General features: G+C 43.9%; 1 protein-coding gene across 2 annotated transcripts in view; it reads left to right on the top strand.

Moving 5' to 3' along the window:
- SOS1 (SOS Ras/Rac guanine nucleotide exchange factor 1) overlaps positions 1-17,282 on the top strand; it is a 281,791-nt gene that overhangs the window by 211,710 nt on the left and 52,799 nt on the right. For both annotated transcript variants that reach the window (XM_038740531.1, XM_038740444.1), the window contains exons 9-10: positions 8,134-8,261; positions 9,041-9,696. In XM_038740531.1, coding sequence (XP_038596459.1) covers positions 8,134-8,261; positions 9,041-9,696 — 784 coding nt within the window. The remainder of the gene's footprint in view (positions 1-8,133; positions 8,262-9,040; positions 9,697-17,282) is intronic.

Raw genomic sequence — 17,282 nt, 5'->3', positions numbered from 1 at the left:
AATTAGAAGCTGGTAAATTTCTCATTGTGGTTTGTTTGGGGGAAAAGTTTTCTGATATAAAATTCTGTAAATAAAGAACTGACTTTATAAAAAGTTGAAGTAGAGTATTAGTTCATGTAAGTCTTTGAAAATACTTCCTAAATAGCCCTAACGTAGCTATATGTAAGTACAGAGAAGAATAGCATTAATGAATTATTTGGATACTTTATTCCTGCATTCACCACTCCTTTTATATTGCATGATCAATCAATCGATCAATCAATCAATCATTTGTATTTATTGAGCGCTTACTGTGTGCAGAGCACTGTACTAAGCGCTTGGGAAGTGCAAGTTGGCAACATATAGAGACAGTCCCTACCCAATAGTGGGCTCACAGTCTAAAAGACTGTTTATATTTCATGATGCATAACATTTATGCATATTGTGTTTGTGAATAGAGTTTGTCATGGTTGGTGGCTTGAATATTTTAAATAGAAAGGGTAAATTCGAAAATAATGGCAATATTATAGATGTGTCACTGTTCTAAGAACTTTGTTTTTGTACCCATTTATCCCTTGTCCCTGCCGTAATTTGTGAACAGTGATTGTAAGTGGATTTGCTCCAGGACTAGACTCCGCCCCACCCACCTAGTTCTCTTTCCCTTAGATTTGCACTATTCCATTTTTAGCAAGACATTGTTATCGTCTTTGCCTGTCTCAGAACGGAAAATTTTAAACGTTAAATTTTGCCTGATGTAATCAGATTTCTGTCCTCAAAACATTTTAGAAATTAGGATTAACTCTCTTCTCTTCCCCAAAAGGGCAATTTAATATTAAATGCATGAATGCTTAGCAATTTACAGTGAAAAGGAGTGATGAAAGTAGGGAGTTAAGGCTGCCAAGATAATAATAATAATAATAATAATAATAATAATGGCACTTATTAAGCGCTTACTATGTGCAAAGCACTGTTCTAAGATGAATTCACTTATTTAATAATTATATCTGTGGCATTTAAACCTTTTTTATATGTCGTGAATGCACTGAATGCTGGGGATACAAAATAAACAGGTTAGACATAGTTCTCGTCCCACTCAGAGTTCACAGTCTGAGAGAGAGGACAGGTATTTTTTTTTCATTGTATTTGTTAAGCGCTTACTATATGCCAGGCACTGTACTGAGCTCTGGGGTAGATACAAGATGATCAAATTAGACACAGTGCATTTCCGACAGGGGGCTTACAGTCTTAATCCCCATTTTACAGATGAGGTAACAGAGGCACAAAGAAGTGAAGTGACTTGCCCAAGGTCACACAGCAAACGAGTGGCAGAGCCAGGATTAGAACCCATGACCCTCTGACTCCCAGGCCTGTGCTCTGCCCACTAAGCCACACTGCTTCTCATTTACTATTTACTAATTCATTCATTACTAATTTACTATTTATTTACTACTGCATCTCAAGCATGCCACGGTCGATGTGGTAACAGCTCACTTTCGTGATGAATGATCGATCCGTATTTCTCCTTTTGTCCATCAAATCGAATGCATTTGGGAATTTGATCCATGGAAGGTTTGATCATTTTTGAATTTCACCAGTAATTTATGGGGAGTTGTCGATTTTCTTTCCTTCAGTTATTCAAGAATCAGTAGTTGCCCTGAGTCACTGACATCTGTGCTCAGTTTTTTGCTTATCTCTTGGATGAATGAGATCATTTTTCTCCTTTCTTTCTTTCTTTCTTTCTTTCTTCCTTTCTTTCTTCCTTTCTTTCTTTCTTTCTTTCTTAATCTCTTTCTCTCTTTTTCTCTCTTTCTCTCTTTCTTTCTTTCTTTCTCTCTCTCTTTCTCTCTTTCTTTCTCTCTCTTTCTCTCTCTCTCTCTCTTTCTCACTCTCTCTCTTTCTCACTCTTTCTTTCTTTCTCTCTCTCTTCCTCTCTCTCCCTCCCCCTCTCCCCCTTTTTCTCCCTTTCTCTCTTCCTCTCTTCCTCCCTTTCTCTTTCTTTCTCTCTCTCTCTTTCTCTCTCTTTCTGTTTCTCTCTTTCTGTCTCTCTGTCACTCTCACACACACATATGCACCCTCCCCCTACTCCAAAACTAGAGAAGCAGTGTGGCTCAGTGGAAAGAGCCCGGGATTTGGAGTCAGAGGTCATGGGATCAAATCCCGGCTCTGCCACTTGTCAGCTGTGACTTTGGGCAAGTCATTTCACTTCTCTGGGCCTCAGTTCCCTCATCTGTAAAATGGGGATTAAGACTGTGAGCCCCCTGTGGGACAACCTGATCACCTTGTAACCTCCCCAGCACTTAAAACAGTGCTTTGCACATAGTAAGTGCTTAATAAATGCCATTATTATTATTATAAGTTGCATGTTGCCTCAGGAATATTCATCCTTTGTTAAAAGCTATTCCAGGATTCTCACCTGAAGCTGAATTGTACTTCCCAAGCGCTTAGTCCAGTGCTGTGCACACAGTAAGCGCTCAATAAATGATTGAATGAATGAACCCTTCCATTCACTCTTCCCTTTCATTCATTCATTCATTCAATCGTATTTATTGAGCGCTTACTGTGTGCAGAGCACTGTGCTAAGCGCTTGGGAAGTACAAGTTGGCAACATATAGGGACGGTCCCTACCCAACAGTGGGCTCACAGTCTAGAAGGGGGAGACAGACAACAAAACAAAACATATTAACAAAATAAAATACGTAGAATAAATATGTACAAGTAAATAAATAAATAGGGTAATAAATACGTACAAACATATATACATGTATACAGCTGCTGTGGGGAAGGGAAGGAGGTAAGGCGGGGGGGATGGAGAGGGGGAGGAAGGGGAGAGGAAGGAAGGGGCTCAGTCTGGGAAGGCCTCCTGGAGGAGGTGAGCTCTCAGTAGGGTCTTGAAGGGAGGAAGAGAGCTAGCTTGGCAGATGGGCGGAGGGAGGGCATTCCAGGCCCGGGGGAGGACGTGGGCCGGGGGTCGACGGTGGGACAGGCGAGAACGAGGGACGGTGAGGAGATCAGCGGTGGAGGAGCGGAGGGTGCGGGCTGCGATGGAGAAGGAGTGAAGGGAGGTGAGGTAGGAGGGGGCCAGGGGATGGACAGCCTTGAAGCCCAGGGGGAGGAGTTTCTGCCTGATGCGTAGGTTGATTGGTAGCCACTGGAGATTTTTGAGGAGGGGAGTAACATGCCCAGAGCGTTTCTGGACAAAGACGATCCGGGCAGCGGCGTGAGGTATGGATTGAAGTGGGAAGAGACAGGAGGATGGGAGATCGGAGAGGAGGCTGATACAGTAATCCAGATGGGATAGGATGAGAGCTTGAACGAGCAGGGTGGCGGTTTGACCGAAGGCTGTCCATCCCCTCGCCCCCTCCTGCCTCAACTCCCTTCTCTCCTTCTCCAGCCCAACCCGCACCCTCCGCTCCTCCGCCGCTAATCTCCTCACCGTTAGGCCTCGTTCTCGCCTGTTCCGCCTTCGACCCCCGGCCCACATCATCCCCCTGGCCTGGAATGCCCTCCCTCTGCCCATCCACCAAGCTAGCTCTCTTCCTCCCTTCGGGGCACTACTGAGAGCCCACCTCCTCCAGGTGGCCTTCCCAGACTGAGCCCCTTCCTTCCTCTCCCCCTCGTCCCCCTCTCCACCCCCGCCGCCTTTCCTCCTTCCCTTCCCCACAGCACCTGTATATATGTATATATGTTTGTACATATTTATTACTCTATTTATTTTACTTGTACATATCTATTCTATTTATTATATTTTGTTAATATGTTTGGTTTTGTTCTCTGTCTACCCCTTCTAAACTGTGAACCCACTGTTGGGTAGGGATTGTCTCTATATGTTGCCAACTTGTACTTCCCAAGCGCTTAGTACAGTGCTCTGCACACAGTAAGCGCTCAATAAATACGATTGATTGATTGATTGAAAGGGCGGATTTTGGCACTGTTGAGGAGCTGAGACCGGCAGGTTTTGGTGACGGCTTGGATATGAGGGGTGAACGAGAGAGCGGAGTTGAGGATGACACCAAGGTCGCGGGCGTGTGAGACGGGAAAAATGGTAGTGCCGTCAACAGTGATGGGAAAGTCAGGGAGAGGGCAGGGTTTGGGAGGGAAGACAAGGAGTTCAGTCTTGGACATGTTGAGTTTTAGGTGGCGGGCAGACATCCAGATGGAGATGTCCTGAAGGCAGGAGGAGATGCGAGCCTGGAGGAAGGGAGAGAGAGAAGGGGCGGAGATGTAGATCTGGGTGTCATCAGCATAGAGATGATAGTTGAAGCCGCGGGAGCGAATGAGGTCACCAAGGGAGTGAGTGTAAATCAAGAACTGAACCTTGAGGAACCCCTATAGTAAGGGGATGGGAGGGGGAGGTGGGGCCAGCCCCAAATACCAGAGAGTTGTGACTAGTAATAGCAGTTAGAGCGGCGCAAAAAAGAACAGACTCCAAGAAGCAGCACAGCCCAATTGGTAGAGCATGGGCCCGAGAGGCAGAGCTGGACCTGGGTTCTAATCCCGGCTCCGCCGCTTGTCTGCCGTGAGACTTTGGGCAGGTCGCTTCACATCTCTGGGCAGAGCACTGGGTGGGGGGGTGTTTTGTGGTTTTTGTGTGTTTGCGACTGTGTGTGGGAGTGTGTGTGTGTTTGTGAGTGTGTGTGGGGGGACAACTTGTCCTTCATTCATGCATCCAGTCCGTCGTATTTGTTGAGCGGTGACTGTGGGCAGATCACTGGGTGGGGGGCGGTGTATTGTGTTTTTTGTGTGTTTGCGACTGAGTGTGGGAGTGTGTGGGGGGGACAACTTGTCCTTCATTCATTCATTCAGTCGTATTCATATTTGTCAGTCGTTGTACATATTTATTACCCTATTTATTTATTTATTTATTTATTTATTTTACTTGTACATTTCTATCCTATTTATTTTATTTTGTTGGTATGTTTGGTTCTGTTCTCTGTCTCCCCCTTTTAGACTGTGAGCCCACTGTTGGGTAGGGACCGTCTCTGTGTGATGCCAGTTTGTACTTCCCAAGCGCTTAGTACAGTGCTCTGCACATAGTAAGCGCTCAATAAATACGATTGATTGATTGATCTCTGCACCTCCGTTACCTCATCTGTAAAATGGGGATTAAGACCTTGAGCCCCATGACGTGGACTGTGTCCAACCTGATTAGTTTGGGTCTACTCCAGCGCTTAGTACGGTGCCTGGCACGTCGTAAGTGCTTAATAAATATCGTGTACAAAAAAAGTTGCCAGTGGCGTCAATATAGGAGCAGTAGTTTGGTTCCACTTGTTGCTGCTGGATGCTCTGCAGAAGGAAGGTCCTTGTGGGCCCTGCCGTAATGGTTGCATCTGCTGTAGTCAGTCAGTCCTATTTATTGAGTGCTTACTGTGTACAGAACACTGTGCTAAGCGCTTGGGAGAATACAGTACTACAAAAAACCAGACACATTCCCTGCCCACAATGAGCTTACAGCATAGAGGACCTTAAATAGTCTTTAGACATAGTTTCTGGGCTGGTGGGAAACTGTGTTTACAAAATGTAGAGGAGCCAGTGTGGCTGTGGCCTTTTGTGGTTGAGGACTTCCTCATCGAAACAGAAAACAGAGAAGCAGCGTCGCTTCGTGGAAAGAGCACGGGCTTGGGAGTCAGAGGTCATGGGTTCGAATCCCTGTTATGCCACTTTTCTCTTTTGATGGCATTTATTAAGCGCTTACTATGTGCAATGCACTGTTCTAAGCGCTGGGGAGGTTACAAGGTGATCAGGTTGTCCCATGGGGGGCTCACAGTCCTAATCCCCATTTTACAGATGAGGGAACTGAGGCTCAGAGAAGTTAAGCGATTTGCCCAAAGTCACACAGCTGACACTTGGCGGAGCTGGGATTTGAACCCACGATCTCTGACTCCAAAGCCCGGGCTCTTTCCACTGAGCCACGCTGCTTCTCTGACTTGTCAGCTGTGTGACTTTGGGCAAGTCACTTCACTTCTCTGGACCTCAGTTCCCTCATCTGGAAAATGGGGATGAAGACTGTGAGCCCCATGTGGGACAACCTGTTCACCTTGGCTTGTATCTACCCCAGCGCTTAGAACAGTGCTTGGCACATAGTAAGCGCTTAACAAATACCAATAAAAAAATGTTTTTTAGATGCCTGGTGTCCAGAAGAGTTAAGCAAGCTACTCGGTTAATCGATCACATTTATTGAGTGCTTTCTGAGCGCATACCACTGAACTATGCTCTTGGGAGAGTTGGAGAGAGACACAGTCCCTGCCCACAACGAGTTTCCAGTCTCGACGGGGTGGCGGACATTAATAGCAATAAATTATAAAGGGTTAAGTCCCTGCATTTGTGGTTGTGGGCAGAGCACAGCTTTGGGGTGTCTACAGTGAGGCGGCCTTCAGGACTCTGACCCGCTCCACCCCTGTCACCCACCCTCCTCCACCTCAGTGGTTTCCAAAGGAGCTAAAGAGGTGCAGGTCCTGTGCCGAGCACTTGTACAGTTGGTAGACATGATCCCTACTGCCTTAGGAACTTACAATCTCCAGCGGGAGAGAGATAGCGTGGCTCAGTGGAAAGAGCCCGGGCTTTGGAGTCAGAGGTCATGGGTTCGAATCCCTGCTCCGCCAATTGTCAGCTGGGTGTCCCTGGGCAAGTCACTTCACTTCTCTGGGCCTCAGTTCCCTCATCTGTACAAGGGGGATTAAGACTGTGAGCCCCCTGTGGGACAACCTGATCACCATGTAACCTCCCCAGCGCTTAGAACAGTGCTTTGCACATAGTAAGCGCTTAATAAATGCCATTATTATTATTATTATTATTATTATTATTATTATTATTATTATTTAAATGTATCTAAGTCCCTTGCAGTTAGTTTGTCAGGCCCCCGACAAGGGACAAGGGCCACGTCTAATTCCCAGCTGTGGATTTACAGTGCTCAGCAATAATAATAAATTATAATATAAAATTATGATATAACATAATATAATATAACATAATATAATATAAACATAATATAATATAACATAGTATTATTATAACAACTATATAATGTTATTATTATTATTGCTGGGCACCATAAATTACTATTATTATTATTATGGTACTTGTTAAGCGCTTACTGTGTGCCAAGCACTGTTCTAAGCGCTGGGGTAGGTACAAGTTAATCGCTCAGACTCTCAATCCCCATTTTACAAATGAGGTACCTGAGGCTCAAAGAAGTGAAGTGATTTGCCGTAGGTCACACAATAATACTAATAATACTAATACTACTAATAATAATAATAATAGCATTTATTAAGCACTTACTATGTGCAAAGCACTGTTCTAAGCGCTGGGGAGAATACAAGTTGATCAGGTTGTCCCACGAGGGGCTCACAGTTTTAATCCCCATTTTCCAGATGAGATAACTGAGGCCCAGAGAAGTGAAGTGACTTGCCCAGAGTCACACAGCTGACAAGCAGCAGAGCAGGGATTTGATCCCATGGCCATGCTGCTTCTCTAATAGATGCCACAATCGCCACGCCACAGTAGACGCCACGCCACAACAGACGGGATTAGAACCCAGGTCCTCGGACTCCGTGGCCTGTGCTCTTTCCACTAAGCCATGTTGTTTTTCAGCCCACAGAACGTACTTAATAAATACTGTTTCTACTTCTCATATCCCAATAGATGGTTTTGAGGTCAAGCATTTCAATCATTTGAGTCACAGGCGACCTCCAAAAAGGGACAGTGTAAACAAAGAACCACTTGTTATATGGAGGTCGTAAATGAATCCTAAAAACAAACCCGCCCAGTTGGAGATTTCAGCTGGATTTTTACCCAAATTAAAAAAGTAAAGTGACCAATTAAATCTCCTAAACCACATTTTTTTTTAGAAGGTCAAATGAATATATCTCTTCCTAGCTAAGGAATATACTGCGTTAAAAATGTGGTTTTAATTTCAGATATCTGTGTTAGCTTTTATCCAGTATCACCGTTGGGTTGGTTTATGTAAATGCTATAATTTAAAAAGACTTTAAAAGAAACTAATTTAATTGCATCACACATGATTAGTTGACTTTGCAAAAAAATTAAACGGGATGCTAAGGCTTAAGTACCGATCATCTTTGTCCTAAATGATAAGGTTTTCTGAACCCGTTCTGCTCATCGTGCTGGTTCAGAGTTGTCACTTTGGCTTTGCAGCAATTGGAAGAAAAGAGTGAAGATGAAGAAGACAAGGAATGTTTGAAACAAGCTATAACAGCCCTTCTTAACCTTCAAAGTAGTATGGAAAGAATATGTTCCAAGAGTCTTGCGAAAAGGAGGCTAAGGTAAATGATTCCATTTATTTTTTTCTTTCCGCTTTACACCCTGGATACTGTGCTATAAATTCAGAGCCCCCAACTTCCTCCCCGAGTAAACAATGAAGAAAATAGTTTGTGACATGCCCGCTTTTTCAGAGGAAGTGACATCAAAGCCAAGAGAATTTGTTATTGTTTCAAAACCTTTCATATTTGTATGTTTTCCCTGCACATTACCAGACAAGACCTCCTGTGAGACAACTGGTAAGCAGAAGGGAAGATAATGCGGGATTTGTAAGCTCGATTTATCACAAATTGGCTGTTTTATCAAGCTAGCAGTAGTACATTACTCTTTTAATCCAACAAAGGTCATGGCTTGTAAAACAGAACCAAATAATATGCTGTTATCGATTATTTGTGACTTAATTGTGTTACGTAGTTCATATTCTATTAGCGTGTCAAAAATGTTTGTCCGTTAACGGTGACTATGATTATATTATTTTTTAACATCAGAATTCTCAGTAAATAATTTTGTGTCTGGGTCAGGAATGACGACTTTCGAAGTTGGTCAGTCTGCAAATGGAAACAAACTAGTCATTTTCTCTGTCTCGCTTCAATTTTAAATTAAGTAATTCAGTAGCAGGAACATACGTTTGGGCATTAGTGATCACCTCACTCGCTTAAATGGGGTAACTGAATCAGCCAGGCCTTCTGATTAATTTTAAGCCGCATTTATTTTCTTCTTCGTTATTTTGCTAAACTGTAGGTTGTATCTGCTCCCGGCGTTAACGATGTTTCTCTTTATTCAGTGAATCTGCATGTCGATTTTATAGTCAGCAGATGAAGGGGAAGCAGCTAGCCATTAAGAAAATGAACGAGATCCAGAAGAACATCGATGGCTGGGAGGGAAAAGACATTGGACAGTGTTGCAACGAATTCATCATGGAAGGCACCCTCACCCGTGTAGGGGCCAAACACGAGCGGCACATATTTCTCTTCGACGGCTTGATGATCTGCTGTAAATCCAACCACGGCCAACCGAGGCTTCCCGGGGCCAGCAACGCGGAGTACCGCCTCAAAGAGAAGTTCTTCATGCGGAAGGTCCAAATTAACGACAAGGACGACACAAACGAATACAAGCACGCCTTCGAGATCATCCTGAAGGACGAGAACAGCGTGATATTCTCGGCCAAGTCGGCGGAGGAGAAGAACAACTGGATGGCCGCGTTGATATCTTTACAGTACCGGAGCACCTTGGAGAGGATGCTGGACGCGACCATGCTGCAGGAGGAGAAGGAAGAGCAGATGAGGCTCCCCAGTTCCGAGCTCTATAGGTTTGCGGAGCCAGACTCCGAGGAGAACATCGTGTTTGAGGAGAACATGCAGCCCAAATCGGGAATCCCCATCATTAAAGCGGGGACTGTAATTAAGCTCATAGAGCGACTGACATACCACATGTACGCAGGTAAGGAACCCTGACGTGGTGGGTCTTGGTGGTTCTCTTCATCGCCTCAAGGAGTTTTCGGATTTTAGGCGTTCTGCCCTGGAAAGTGTTGACCGTAAAATAAGAAAAGAACATGCCCCTGCCTCTCTCTCGTTGTATTCTGACCCCAGTGTGCCTCTGATTGTTCTAGATTGATACTTTAAATGTAATCACTCAGCTTTCTCTGATGGTTTCTAGTTTGTTTTTCTTTTCATTCTATCCCCTCCCCTCCTCCTCCAAAATGGCAGGTGAAAACGTTGAAGTACGAAGTAGCTTCCAGTCATTCGTTCAAAGTGCTAATGAGTAGCATGGATTTGTCAGAGATGGAAGGTGAACCTAAACCCCAGTTTGCTAATGTTTGTTTAATTTGGCTAGTCTCAAAACCATTGTGTTATGTCTTTTTTAAAAAAAAAAAATCAGTGGGTTCATTTTAACTAAGGTTATTTCATCTCTATCAGAAACACTTGAGGGGGAGAGATGTCCCCGTCAATACTAGGATAATCACTTGAAGTTGTCAATGCATAATTGTTTTTTGAAATTGTACAGTGATTAGCATCACTTTTAAGGATTTAGGCCTTACTAACTAAAGTGATGGAATATATATGAAACCGAATAGAGATAAAGCGGAAATCTTTCATCTTAAAGCTATTTAATGGCTTCAGTAATAAAATGGTTTAAACTTTTCCTTTATCGCTATTTTAAAAAAATCCTTAAAAAAGCAGTTACATTTTTAGGATTCTTACCCCACAATTTTCTCTGTGGGCTTTCCATACAGCTATTCTTTTTTTTTTTTTTTTTAGATCCTTTGACCAGTTAGTTATTGGGGCAAGGGTGTTTAACAATTTCTAGACTCTTTCCCCGTCCCCCTCCCACCTTCCCTTCTTTCTTTATCAGATATAAGTCTTTTGTGAGGAGAGAGTTGTTGGATCCCTTATTGAAGAGAAAGAATTCTCACCTGTTGAGAATGCGGGTGTGGACTCGGGGCCCTGGGATGATTTCCCGTCGACTAATTCTGCGATTCCCCACATCCGTTGTCCCGAGCGGTAATATTTCTCCTCGATTTGAATAGAGTTTGGAAAGGGATTTAATGCTCGGTTTGCTCTGATGAAGTTAACGTAAAGCAGTGTGGTCATTCGGGGGAGAGGAGACTGGGAGTGTGGAGACTTGGGTTCTGGTTTCAGCTTTGCCACTGCTCATCTTGTGTAACCGCTGGCAATTGACTTAACCAGTATGGGCTACCGTTTCCCCTGTAAAACAGGATAGCAAATACCCGCCGCTCTTGTCCACACAGGGATGTTATGATGATAAAACGGAATAATTGCTTTTGGAAGAGAAAAGCGGTATACGAGGCGTTATTCAGAGTAAAAGTAGCTTCTTGGTACCAATTTGAGTATGGCTTATGTACTTGCTAAAAGTAATAGGGTGTATTCTGGACTATCTGTGTCCTATTTTTGAGGCACCGTAGAGATAGGGAAGCGGGATATTTTCAACTGCTGCCAAGATCTCAGAGTATTGTATAAATAGCTGATGAATCTTCATAAAGTTTCAAGAGCCCAGTTCCTCTAAAGGCCAGGTTCACTCCATCCAAGAAAAATTGCGAAGTTTGGGAGGACCAGTAATTATTTCAAACCAGAAGGGGATATTTAGTGCCTCATCACAGTAAAAGCACAATGTGTGCAGTGGTACCTCCAACAGCTGTCTTGAAAGATTTATTGCTCCCCGCAACATGCCCAGTTGGCTACCAGGGTGTCAACTTGGCCACTGGGAGATTAGGTTTATTTTTTTCCATCGTAATTACAGAGTGAATTACGAACAAACCCATAACGTTTGTCTCTAGGGCCAGTTCACTGCTGCTTTAGAATGAAATACACAATTTGGATATCTTCTCAACTTGCGTTCGTTTTTGGATGGCTACAGTTGTAGGGCTTAGTGCAGTGTGCTGCATTCAGTAAAAGCCCAATAAATAAATGCCATTGATTGAATCCTTCTAGTCAAATCACTTTTGACCAGCCACCTGAAGCAGCATGGCCTGTTGGCACGCAAGCCTGGGAATCAGAAGGACCTGGGTTCTGATCCTGGATCTGCCACTTGTCTGCTGTGGGACCTTGGGCAAGTCACTTAACTTCTCTGTTCCTCAGTTCCCTCATCTGTAAAATGGGAATTAAGACTGTGAACCCCAAGTGGGACCCGTACTATGTCCAACCGGATTTGCTTGTATCTTCCCCAGCGCTTAGTTCCATGCCTTGGCACGTAGTAAATGCTTAATAAATAGCATTGAAAAAAGAACCCAAAAAACATCAGGAGGACTTGAAGTTTTCCAACAGTTTTCCTTTTAAATATTCAACAGGGAAATGTGTGATGGAGTCTTCCTTTGGAAAGAATCAGTCGATCGTATTTATTGAGCGCTTACTGTGTGCAGAGCACTGTACTAAGCGCTTGGGAAGTCCAAGTTGGCAACATATAGAGACAGTCCCTACCCAACAGTGGGCTCACAGTCTAGAAGCATGGATCAGCAGTGTGGCTCAGTGGAAAGAGCCCGGGCATGGGAGTCAGAGTCATGGGTTCTAATCCTGGCTCCTCCTCTTGTCAGCTGTGTGGCTTTGAATGAGTCACAACTTCTCTGGGCCTCAGGACCTCATCTTTAAAATGGGGATTAAGTCTGTGAGCCCCAAGTGGGACAACCTGATCACCTTGTGTCCCCTCCAGCGCTTAGAACAGTGCTTGGCATATAGTAGGCACTTAACAAATACCATCCTTATTATTATTATCAGCCTACATTTCAAGAACCTTCTCATTACAGTTAACGCTGTTAAAATGAATGATTTGCTCAGCCCCCTTCTCTCTCTCCCCCGCCAGTCCTTGTCAGTCAGATTCCCCCTGGAGCACGCAGCGACATGAGCAAGTACGGCAGGCAGTGGTTTGAAATACGTCAACAAGTCCGCACAAAAGCTTTGACAATTTTTTTATCTGGGTAATAGCAATAATTGTGGTATTTGTTACACGCTTACTATGTGCCAGCACCGTCCTAAGAGCTGGGGTGATGCAAGCAAATCGGGTCGACACAGTCCCTGTCCCATATGGGACTCACAGTCTTAATCCCCATTTTACAGATGAGATAACTGAGATCCAGCGGAGTCAAGTGAATTGCCCAAGGTCACAAGCCAGATAAGTCATTTTACAGCAGAAATAACCGTAGCACACTGCTCATAGGCTGTGGACTTACCATTATCCAGAGCTACCGTGGTCTTAATTCCATTTACAAAATGGATAAACAGCAATTGTGTAATCACACAACCTGATTTTTAGCCTGCTTTCAAAGCAGCTCTCCATATTTATTCTTGCAGAAAAATATCAATTGTATTTATTGAGCACTTACTCTGTGCAGGCCACTGTACTAAGCACTGGAACAAGTACAACCCAACAGTATAACGGTAACATTCCCTGCCCATAACAAGCTTCAGTCTAGAGAAAAGTAGAGCGTACTTCTGGATCCGAGAGGCAAAGATCTAAAAAGGTTCACCCTCTGGGTATTTTAGGATTCAGAAGCCCAGCAGAGATAGGCCAGACCCTGAAAAGTGTTCTTTTCAGTGTGACAATTTAAAAAAAGAGAGCCAGTATCTTAAAATGTGTTTTGTGGGCTATAAAGAAGCTCTTAGGAGGAAATTTGGAAGGGTGGTTTAAGTAGAACATAAAAGTGCATCATTTTAGAAAAAAAGAGGTTTAACTTGTATACGGCTCAGAAATTTTAATGTCTTAAACCATCGAGAAGAAGTTTTTAGGAGCCCAGGTTATATGGAGTACGTGATCAAAGTGATTACTGAAAAGTTAAACATATCCTAAAGAAAATATCAATACACTTTTGGAGCCAAAAATAAATGGGTTTTCCTTATAATTCATATTTCTTTGCCTGCTTCATCAGTATATTCCCCAAAGCAGTGAAAAACAACAACAAAAAAAGTAGTGCTAAGGTTTTTAAAGAGAATGGTATAATTTTCTTTGGCGTGAATGAATGTATGTGAAGTTGGCTATTTTTTGAACTTGAAGAATATATCCTCGATGATTCTTTTATTTTACTCATTTCAGAGCAGAGGTCATTCCTTGAGAGTTGTGTTAGTATTCTTTCTCTGTCCTTCCCTTTCTCAATCTCTCTCGTGTGCTTCCTTTCATGTTTATTAATACATGTTCTCTCATAATTCCTCTTGAAGAGTGCCCGAGTTAATACCCTAAATCGTTGTCTATTTTCAGTGCTTTCCCAATTCAGTTTTTAAATCATTAATCCATACAGAGGCCCAGGTTTTGTTAATCGGTTGGGAAGTCATTATGGACATATTTTTACACTGTAATCCCAATACCAGCCTACTTACAGATAACTTAGTCTTCAGATCTCTGGAAAGGTGATTTCTGCTGGAATTTTGAACTTGAGTAAATGTGTAAAGCGTGTGGGCCTTCAGGGCCGCTTAACCAATCAATCGTATTTATTGAGCGCTTACTGTGTGCAGAGCACTGTACTAAGCGCTTAAGGCAGATTTGACAGTCAAGGTGGGGAAAGAGAAGTATCCATCCACCCTTACCGATGGCCCGGCCCCGGGATTGGGGGTGCGGGGGATGACATTTGCTCGGTGGCCAAAGTGTCAGGGAAAAGATCCCGGAGCCATTTAGGGAAGGGGAGAGGGATTCTTAATATTTCTCCTTCTGTTTTCTTTCTGTCTCTCTCCATCCTTCCCCTACTTCTCTCTCTCTCTCTTTTTTTTTTTAAATGTTATTTGTAAAGTTACCTACTCTGTCCCAAGCACTGTACAGAGTCCTGGGGTAGATACAAGTTAATTAGGTTGGACACAGTCCATATCCCATATGGGGCTCACAGTCAATGCTTACTATGTGCATAGCACTGTTCTAAGCGCTGGGGAGGATACAAGGTGATCAGGTTGTCCCACGGGGGGCTCACGGTCTTAATCCCCATTTTGCAGATGAGGTAACTGAGGCCCAGAGAAGTGAAGTGACTTGCCCAAAGTCACACAGCCGACAATCGGCAGAGCCGGAATTTGAACCCGTGACCCCTGACTCCAGAGCCCGGGCTCTTCCCACTGAGCCTACTGAGAGCTCACCTCCTCCAGGAGGCCTTCCCAGACTGAGCCCCCTCCTTCCTCTCCCCCTCCTCCACCTCCCCTTACCTCCTTCCCCTCCCCACACCACCTGTATATATGTATATGTTTGTACGTATTTATTAGTCTATTTGTACATATTTATTCTATTTTATTTTGTTAATATGTTTTGTCGTCTGTCTCCCCCTTCTAGACTGTGAGCCTGCTGTTGGGTAGGGACTGTCTCTATATGTTTCCAACTTGTACTTCCCAAGCGCTTAGTACAGTGCTTTGCACACAGTAAGCGCTCAATAAATACGATTGAATGAATGAATGAATAAATGAATGAATGCCCATTTTACAGATGAGGGAAGTGACGTGCCCAGGGTCACACAGCAGATATGAGGCAGAGCTGGGATTTGAACCCAGGTCTTTCTAACTCCCAGGCCTGTGCTCCATCTACTGCACCACACTGCTTCTCTTTCCTTCTCCTTTATACTGGTTTTATAGTAATAATAATCATGGTATTTGTTAAGGGCTTACCAAGTGCCAGGCACTGTAATAATAATAATAATAATGATTATTAATTATTATTACTATTATTACCCTTTTAGACTGTGAGCCCACTGTTGGGTAGGGACCATCTCTATATGTTGCCAACTTGTACTTCCCAAGTGCTTAGTACAGTGCTCTGCACACAGTAAGCACTCAATAAATACGATTGATTGATTGATTAATGATGTTGGCATTTATTAAGCACTTACCATTTTCAAAATAACCGTTCTAAGCGCTGGGGAGGTTACAAGGTGATCAGGTTGTCCCACAGAGGGGCTCACAGTCTTAATCCCCATTTTACAGATGAGGTAACTGAGGCACAGAGAAGTGAAGTGACTTGCCCAAAGTCACACAGCTGACAATTGGCGGAGGCAGGACTTGAACCTCTGACTCCAAAGCCCGGGCTCTTTCCACTGAGCCACGCTGCTTCCCCACTGTACTAAGCACTGGGGTGGGTACAGGCAACTTTTTCATTCATTCATTCATTCATTCATTCATTCAATCGTATTTATTGAGCACTTACTGTGTGCAGAGCACTGTACTAAGCGCTTGGGAAGTACAAGTTGGCAACATATAGAGACGGTCCCTGCCCAACAACGGGCTCACAGTCTAGAAGAGGGAGACAGACAACAAAACAAAACATATTAACAAAATAAAATAAATAGAATAAATATGTACAAATAAAATAAATAAATAAATAGAGTAATAAATATGAATATACATATATACAGGTGCTGTGGGGAGGGGAAGCAGGTAAGGGGAGGGATGGGGAGGGGGAGAGGAAGGAAGGGGCTCAGTGTGGGAAGGCCTCCTGGAGGAGGTGAGCTCTCAGTAGGGCTTTGAAGGGAGGAAGAGAGCAAGCTTGGCGGATGTGAGAAGGTCATGGGTCCTAATTTCGGCTCCGCTACCTGTCTGCTGGTGACCTTAGGCAAGTCACTGCACTTCTCTGTGCCTCAGTTACCTCATCTGTAGAATGGGGATCAAGACAGTGAGCCCCATGTCAGCCAGGGACTGTGTCCAACCCAATTTGCTTGTATCCACCCCTGTGCTCAGTACAGTGCCTGGCACATAGTGCCTGGCACTTCATCTTATTGTTGTTATTGATTTATCACTCTCTGTTTACCTTCATGATTTCAAATTCCACTGTGTCTTCATTTATTCCTCCTTCAATCAATCAATCGTATTTATTGAGCGCTCACTGTGTGCAGAGCACTGTACTAAGCGCTTGGGAAGTACAAGTTGGCAACATATAGAGACGGTCCCCACCCAACAGTGGGCTCACAGTCTAGAAGACTCCTCATCTTCTCCTCCTCCTCCTTGTCTTTCCCTTTAGATTTTAAGGCTTCGGGAGAGCAAAGATTTCCTCTGATACTACTTCTGATAGGGTTTTGTTTGTTTTTTTTTTTTTTTTGTATGTGGTATTTGTTAAGCGCTTACTATGGGCCAGGTACTGTACTAAGCACTGAAGTAGTAGAAATTGAGTTGGGCACGGTCCCTGTGCCACAGAGGGCTCACAGTTTTGTAATCCCCGTTTTACAGCTGAGGTAACTGAGGCACAGAGAAGTGAAGTGACTTGCCCAGGGTCACATAGCGAGTAAGTGGAGGAGCGGGGATTCGAACCCAGGTTTTCTGGCTCTCAGGCCCGTGCTCTTTCCACCAGGCCACCGTGCTTACTTTGCAGAGAGCACAAAAAAGTACGCAAAGGCCCAGAATAGCACGTTTTAGTTTGTTCCCCCAACTTGGACCAACAGTACTTGAAAAAGCTTGGAACTGACAGTCAATCAGTGGCGTTTATTAAGCACTTACTATGCGCAGGGCACCTTACTTAGCGCTTGGGAGAGCACCGTATCAGAGTCGGTAGACCCGTTCCACGCTTACAGTGAACGTACAGTGGGGCTGAAAAGATCTTCAGTTCATTTGAAATCATTTCAT

This window comes from Tachyglossus aculeatus, chromosome 1 (genome assembly GCF_015852505.1).
Source record: "Tachyglossus aculeatus isolate mTacAcu1 chromosome 1, mTacAcu1.pri, whole genome shotgun sequence".
In the NCBI taxonomy this organism is placed as follows: domain Eukaryota; kingdom Metazoa; phylum Chordata; class Mammalia; order Monotremata; family Tachyglossidae; genus Tachyglossus; species Tachyglossus aculeatus.
Note: the sequence above shows the minus strand (reverse complement) of the source record. Positions and strands in the feature narration are given on the sequence as shown.